Below are 7,979 nucleotides of genomic sequence, written 5' to 3'. Positions count from 1 at the left end.
ACTTCCCAGTCCCAAAGCCCTGGAGGGCGGAGGGCGCCGCGTGAGAGTTCTCGGGGGGCGGCCCGCGCCCCCTAGGTCCCGCCGTCCTGGGCCCGGGGGCGCGCGCCCCGCCCCTCCCCCTCCCTGGCGGTGCAGCTGTCCCGGCGGGGGTGGGGCGGGGGCGGGGGTTGTTGTTGTGGCGCGGGCAGCCCCGCCCCCTCCTCGTGGGCGGCCCCTCCCCCAGGCCCCGCGTCCGGCCCCTCCGCCCCTAGCCCCATCTGTTTCCCCGGCGGGGACTCGATTATATTGTAGGGGACTGGGGGCGGCCGTCGCCGCAGCCGCGGGATGGGGCGAGCGCGCGGACCCCGCGGGCAGCCGCAGCCGCCTCAGTAGCTCGGGCCCCGGGCCGCCGCCGCCCCCCGCCCGGCGCCCGCCCTCGGCTCCTGCACTCGCCGAGCGGCGGCAGCAGCGGGAGGAGCGCCCCGCCGCCCCCGCCGAGGACCGCGCGGAGGCTGCGGCGCTGCAGCGGCGGGAGTCCCAGGTCGGCGGGCAGAGCGCGGGCAGCGAGGGGCCGCCGCCTGTGCCGCGGCGGGGAGATGTGCCCGGAGGAGGGCGGCGCGGCCGGACTGGGCGAGCTCCGCTCCTGGTGGGAGGTCCCGGCCATCGCGCACTTCTGCTCGCTCTTTCGCACCGCGTTCCGCCTGCCCGACTTCGAGATCGAGGTGAGTGACCGCGCGGGCGGGAGGCGGCGCGCTGTGCCCCCTGCGCCCCCTGCCCCGCGCGGGGCGTCCCGGGCCGTCGCGCAGAGGGACCGGGTCCCGGGCGACTTCGGCCCGGAGTCGGGGGCCAGGAGGAGGGCGCAAAAGGGCAGGAGGGCGGGCGGGGGCCGCCAGGGTCTGCCCTGGGTGCCGAGGGACGTCAGGCCGGGGACTCCGGCTCCTGGGGCAGAGGAGCAGGCGCCGCGAGGGCGGGGCGGGCCCGTGCTTTTGTGGGAGCGGGAGCGGGACCGGGCGGCCCTCCCGGGAGTTCTCCGGTGGGGCTGAGTGTGGGCGCGAGGGCTGCGCGCGCTCGCTGCCGGGTGCCATTGAGTCGCGAGCCAGCTGCTCCGGCGGGGCCAGGCGCGGGGGGGCCCCGCGCGGGATTAACTCGGACCCAGGCGGGAGGCGGCCGCGGCCGGTGGGGAGGGCTAGCCCCGCTCTGGCGGGCGGGCGCGTGGCGAGGTCTCCCGGAGGCCCGAAACTCCCGGGAGGCGCTCCAGCCAACTTCGGGCCGGTGGGGACCGGGCCTGGGCGCGGGGCTCCGGAGCTGCGGAAGGAAAGTTTGGGACTCCGTTATTCTTCCACAGCGCTCGTCCTCCCGTAATATCCAGTCTCTTTATCCCGGGGCTCGGGAGCCCTTGGAGTTGATCTCGCCACCATTATCCCCCCGGGCGAGCGCGGAGGACGGGCTGGCCATTCTGGCCAGGCCGAAGGTGTTTTCCAGCCCGGGGCTTTGTGATAACTGGGCCGAAACCCGAGGGTCCTGGAGCGCGGTGCACACGGCGGCCAGGCAGCGGCCAGTCCAGCGGCAGCCCCTTTTCTCCTATTTTTATTTGTATTTTTGGAAGGAGCTGAGAAATAGTCGATTGGTTGGCAGGTTGAATTGCTTCTCTTCTATGGCAATGTGTCGTGACTTTTCACCTTTTGCCTTTGGACAAAGGTGAATGGCAACTGCGTTGGTCAATTTTTGTTTTCTGTTCTGCAGATGGATTCGCCGACGCAGTCATCAAAATTAGAGCCACTCTTTTGGAAGAGCAGGTCGTTGTTGTTCCTTCCCCAGCCCCACGGATCTTGGTGCCATTTTCGGGTTGATTTTAACTCGTTTATTCCAGAGCTCTTTGCCTCACCTTTATTTTTAGATTCAGTCGTGTTTGCTGAAATATCAGTTGCTTCTTCTATGAATGAAGTGTGGGAACTTGCTCTCATCGCAGTTAATGAAATCGGGAAAATAAAAAGATCAAAAGGGTTGGGGATGGGAGAATGAAGAGGAATGTAGACAGATAATCTAGGGCCACTCACTGGCTTTTGGCGATTCTTAGTTCCTTAAGCTGATTAAAACAATGTGAGGAAATGTGGGCTTCTCCACTTTTTAGGAAGAGGTCATAACTTGGGCATTTTACGCGGCGCCACAGCGTTTGTTTTCAAAGTTTGAACGTGAATGTAGCAAGCATAATTTTATTAATGAAAATTTTCCTGAGACAACTGTTTATATTGACTAAAGAAGAGAAACAGAGCCACGGAAGCTAAAGAGTTGGGAATCCTAAAGGTCAAGGGATGTTTCTGTTACTGTGATGTCCTGTGTTTTCTTTCAGTTGGTAGAAAATCGTGAGTAGTTTAATTATATCCTGCAGTCAAAATGGTGGCTGTGGTGGGAGGTGCCGCCTGTGACAGGGCCATCTTGGGTGCGGGTAAACTTGCACCTAGCCCCTTTTCTTCCTTGCGAGATAGTAAAGTTGAGGTGGTACTGCGATTACGAGTTCAGAGTTTAAAGACCCATCCTAAAAATATGGTTGGAAAAACTTCATGTCTCAAATCCATGTATTCCCATTTTGTTGATGGAAAACTAGAGGTAACTCATTTTGTCCTAAGTACTCACAGCATATTTAGAGTAACCTGTAAATAATTTGCCTTCTGTTATAAAAAATAAACTTGTGGTTTCTGAAAATTAGCTGGTTTAATTCCTAAAGGAAATATAAACTGATTAAAAAGGTCAAATTTATATGTATAACAAATGGAAAATCACGATAGTTTACATGGTGAATAATCAAGGCTGTTTGATATGACTCCAGCGTTTCTTGGAAATGGCATTTTTCTTGGGCTAAAATACATGCTGTTTGAAATACATGCAACAGAAATGAGTATTTGGCTTCATACGTGCAGGTTTAAAGAACTGTCCACACTCTTTTTTTATTTGGAGATGTTCACTCAATGGATAACAAAGTCAAAGTGACTTTTCTCACCTGCAGTTCTTGTCTAATCCATCTCAGGTATGTTTTGATATGGCCAAGGGAAATTTTAACTTAAGGTTTTTAGTAGTTATCAAAAGTTAGAATTTTATTGGGAATTATTATATGTCAAATTAAAAAATTAAGATTTAAGAATGTATTTTCTCGGCACGGTGGCTCACCCCTGTAATCCCAGCACTTCAGGAGGCTGAGGAGGGCGAATCACTTGAGGTCAGGAGTTCGAGACCAGCTTGAGCAACATGGTGAAATCCTGTCTCTACTAAAAATACAAAATTACCTGGGTGTGGTGTTGGGTGCCTGTAATCCCAGCTACTTGGGAGGCTGAGGCCGGAGAATGGCTTGAACCCAGGAGGTGGAGGTTGCAGTGAGCTGAGATCATGCCATTGCACTTCAGTCTGGGCAACAAGAGTGAAACTCTGTCTCAAAAAAAAAAAAAAATGCATTTTTTTTTTTTCTAGACTTCTAACACATTTGACCCGTTGACAGTGCAGAACTTACTGGAAATACTGTCAATTCTGATTCTCTTAAGTATACATAAATTATTTTTATTTTTCTAAGATGATTTTATTTTAATCTAATAGTTTATTGACCTGACAGTTTGAGAAACAATCCCTTGGTTAGACTTTATGATGCAGTGGAAGACCCTTATAAGAATAAAAAACAGCCGGGTGCCGTGACTCACGCCTGTAATCCCAGCCCTTTGGGAGGCCGAGGTGGGCGGATCACCTGAAGTCAGGAGTTGCAGACCAGATTGGCTAACATGGTGAAACCCCGTTTCTATTAAAAATACAAAAGATTAGCTGGTCATGGTCACTCGCTCCTGTAATCCCAGCTACATCTGTAGGCTGAGGCAGGATGATCTCTTGAACCCGATAGCCAGAGGTGGCAGTGAGCCGAGATCACGCCACCGTACTCCAACCTGGGCGACAGGGCGAGACTCCATCTCAACATAAATATGTTAATTAATTAAAAAGTAAAAAAATAATTCAAATGCTGAACCATACCTGTTAGGCCATGTGGAAAGGCTCTACAGTCTTAATTTTCTGCAACTTTAAAAGGTAAAAATGGTGAATGATAGCGAGTAGTAGAAGTAGGATATCAGTTATTTCAGGAAACCAGTTTTCAGCTTTGGGAAAGATCTCATTTTACCCTTGACCACCAGGCTGAGCTCATGGATTTATAGAAAATTTAGGAAGCAGAGTCCTCAAGGACTTGGTTTCCATATATCTAAAGTGAAGCAATCTCTAAGGTAGGTGAAGGGCTGGCAGGATTCATGTCCCATTTCTCCAAGAGATTAAGATCTTCCATTTAGAAAACTGTCCCCAAAACGTGGATATTTTTATTTTTGTGTGTATTAAATAAATTTTTTTTTTTTTTTGAGATGGAGTCTCACTCTGTCGCCCAGGCTGGAGTGCAATGGTGCGATCTTAGCTCACTGCAACCTCCACTTCCCCGGTTCAGGTGATTCTCCCGCGTCATCCTCCGGAGTAGCTGGGATGTCAGGCGTGCGCCAGCACACCCAGCTAACTTTTGTATTATAAAAAAAGTTTTACTCTATTAATCAACCTTGAATACACAGAACTGCTTTATAAGAGTCAACATACTTGATTCTTAGCTTTAGACAAGAAACCTGTCAAGTATATAATAGTGATGCCTTATCTCAGTTCAAAATTCCTAGTTGTAAAAATACTGCAAAAAATTATATAAACGTGAAAATTATCATAAAATATAGATAAAAATTAAAACCACCCATAGTCACCAATCAGGGATAAACGTTATTAAGTGTTAACATTGTATCCTTCCACTGGGGGATAAAAGTGATTCACTGTTAACATACTTAGAAATTCCTAAATATGCCCGCAGTGTAATTTTACTGTAGGTTAGATGTTTTTACTTTTCAGATGAGATTGAGGTATAGCTGGAACACAATAGATGAATGACAGTGAATTCAATAGTTGAGCCCCTACTTTGTGCTTAACATGGAACTTGGAGATTTACCAAAGAAGCTCTTACCTGGCCTCCTTTGCCTCAGAAGATTATCTGTTAATATTTCAGAACCAGCAATTTTTTTTTTTTTTTTTTTTTTTGAGACGGAGTCTCGCTCTGTCGCCCAGGCTGGAGTGCAGTGGCCGGATCTCAGCTCACTGCAAGCTCCGCCTCCCGGGTTTACACCATTCTCCTGCCTCAGCCTCCCGAGTAGCTGGGACTACAGGCGCCCGCCACCTCGCCCGGCTAGTTTTTTGTATTTTTTAGTAGAGACGGGGTTTCACCGTGTTAGCCAGGAGGGTCTCGATCTCCTGACCTCGTGATCCGCCCGTCTCGGCCTCCCAAAGTGCTGGGATTACAGGCTTGAGCCACCGCGCCCGGCCAGAACCAGCAATTTTATACCCCTTGAGTTAAATGAAGTATTTTATAATTGTTTAACATTCTAGTGGCTTAGGTTGGCTAAGTTTTGTCCTGATTGAAGAAAAGAAGAAAGGCTAATTGACCTCTCCAAGATTTCCTACTGTTTTCCGCCTAGTCAAGTGCCCTGTACAGTAAATACAGTGTCTCCCTTGACTAAGGTAAGGGAGGACAGAATGATTCTCAGTAATCATGATGAATGTGGGGCTGCATTGGTGTCTATAGGTGGCCGTTTGAAGATGGTTATGTAGAATTATTTGAATAGTTCATATAGTGGCAGCATGATCAAAATAATCTGTCTTGTCTACCTTTTTTCCTGAGTGTTCTGCCTTTGAGTACTTACTCCTTTGCCTTCCTTATGGCTCCTTCCTGGTTGTGTTTGTACGTGGGTAAGAGCCCTTACCTAATCAGCATGAGATCTGGGGGCAATATTCACATTCTTGAGTTCCACCCTTGGTGCTTCCTTGAAGAATCCAGCCCCAGCCGGCTCACGCTTGTAATCCCACCACTTTGGGAGGCCGAGGCAGGCGGATCACAAGGTCAGGAGATCGAGACCACGGTGAAACCCCATCTCTACTAAAAATACAAAAAATTAGCCGGGCGCGGTGGCAGGCGCCTACTGTAGTCCCTGCTACTCAGGAGGCTGAGGCAGGAGAATGGCATGAACCCGGGAGGCGGAGCTTGCAGTGAGCTGAGATCGCACCACTGCACTCCAGCCTGGGGGACAGAGCAAGACTCCCATCTCAAAAAAAAAAAAAAAAAAAAAGAATCCAGCCCCTTAATCAAGTGCTGAACACATGGATTGTTAAACGTTAAGTAATAGAAATAGCTAAGAGAAACTGGTAAGTACATCCATCATAATAGTGGTTCCTAAACCTGGCGCCAGGGTAGACTTTGTGTTGGTGTACATGTGTGCACTTTGCTGGAGGAGAAGGGCCTATTGCTCTCATCAGATTCTGGAAGCAGCCCCCAACCCATACAAGGTTAAGAAGCCCTGAACTAGATGAAAGAGTAAGTTGGCCCTAATTAGGGGTTCAGAAGCCTACTTTCGTGACACAAAATGTGCTGCACTAGGAGTTAGGAAACTTGTATTCTGATTGTGCCGCTGTAACTGACTGATTTTGGGGAAGTCAAAATAATGTGATGATAAATTACACTGCATAGTACTTTGTACATTTTCAAAATGTCATCCCATTTTCTTCTTAGCTGGCCTTAACCATCACCATGAGGTAGGGGTCTTCTCATTTTACACATGTGGAAGTTGAAAGTTTAGAGAGGCTAATGCTTGCACAGGGACTCTTACCTGGATCTCAGGTTCTTTGAGGCCAAATTCTGCCTGTTTCTACCACATTGCACTGCTTCTTCTTCAGTTCTTCTTATCTATAAAATGAGGGGCCAGATTCCACAGTGCACGTCTAGAGTTCTTTGGCTCTTAATAATGTGGGGTACAAAGGGGCTTTTTTTTTTTAAACTTCTGAACTAAGTGCAAAGGGACAAATTCAAGTATTCGTTTATTTCAGCAAATATATATATATATATATTTTTTTTTTGAGACAGAGTCTCACTCTATCGCCCAGGCTAGAGTGCAGTGACGTGATCTCGGCTTGCTGCAGCCTCCACCTCCTGGGTTCAAGGATTCCCCTGCTTCAGCCTCCCAAATAGCTGGGATTACAGGCACATACCACCACCCTTGACTAATTTTTGTATTTTCTTTTCTTTTCTTGAGACAGAGTTTCACTCTTGTTGCCTAGGCTGGAGTGCAATGGTGTGATCTCGGCTCACTGCAACCTCCTCCTCCCGAGTTCAAGTGATTCTCCTGCCTCAGCCTCCCTAGTAGCTGGGATTACAGGTGCCTACCAACATGGCTGGCTAATGTTTTGTATTTTTAGTAGAGACGGGGTTTCACTGTGTTGGTCAGGCTGGTCTTGAACTCTTGACCTCAGGTGATCCACCCACCTCAGCCTTCCAAAGTGCTGGGATTACAGGCATGAGCCACCATGCCCGGCTCTAATTTTTGTATGTTCAATAGAGAAGAGGTTTCACCATGTTGGCCAGGCTGGTCTCGAACTCCTGACCTCAGGTGATCCACCCGCCTCGGCCTCCCAAAGTGCTGGGATTATAGGCATGAGCCACCGCACCCAGCCTTAAGCAAATGTTAATTTTATTTATTTATTATTATTTTTTGAGACCGAGTTTCGCTCTTGTTGCCCAGGCTGGAGTGCAATGGCGTGATCTTGACTCACCTCAACCTCTGCCTCCTGGGTTCAAGCGATTCTCCCGCCTCAGCCTCCCAAGTAGCTGGGATTACAGGCATGCACCACCACGCCTGGCTAATTTTTGTGTTTTTTTCTTAGAAACGGGGTTTCTCGATGTTGGTCAAGCTGGCCTCGAACTCCCGACCTCAGGTGATCCACCCGCCTCGGCCTTCCAAAGTGCTAGGATTACAGGCATGAGCCACTGCTCCCGGCCAGCAAATGTTTATTAAGCATCTACTACATTAGGCAACGTACTAGGTGCTGATATGGTTGTGAACGTAATAGAAAAATACCTGCTTGCTTTTTAGTGCAATGAGACAGACACCATATATAATATC

At 49.4% G+C, this 7,979-nt stretch overlaps 1 protein-coding gene across 3 annotated transcripts in view; it reads left to right on the top strand.

Annotated features, from left to right (window-relative positions):
- The first annotated feature begins 200 nt into the window (after positions 1-200).
- The window catches only part of LOC117096078 (cat eye syndrome critical region protein 2), a 201,512-nt gene continuing 193,733 nt past the window's right edge, over positions 201-7,979 (top strand). For all 3 annotated transcript variants that reach the window (XM_033233028.1, XM_033233029.1, XM_033233027.1), the window contains exon 1: positions 201-701. In XM_033233028.1, the coding sequence (XP_033088919.1) occupies positions 576-701 (126 nt within the window). In that variant the 5' untranslated portion in view covers positions 201-575. The remainder of the gene's footprint in view (positions 702-7,979) is intronic.

The sequence above is a fragment of the Trachypithecus francoisi genome, unplaced genomic scaffold (genome assembly GCF_009764315.1).
Source record: "Trachypithecus francoisi isolate TF-2019V2 unplaced genomic scaffold, Tfra_2.0 Lachesis_group14, whole genome shotgun sequence".
Lineage (NCBI taxonomy): Eukaryota > Metazoa > Chordata > Mammalia > Primates > Cercopithecidae > Trachypithecus > Trachypithecus francoisi.
This window is presented reverse-complemented; position numbering and strand designations above follow the sequence as displayed.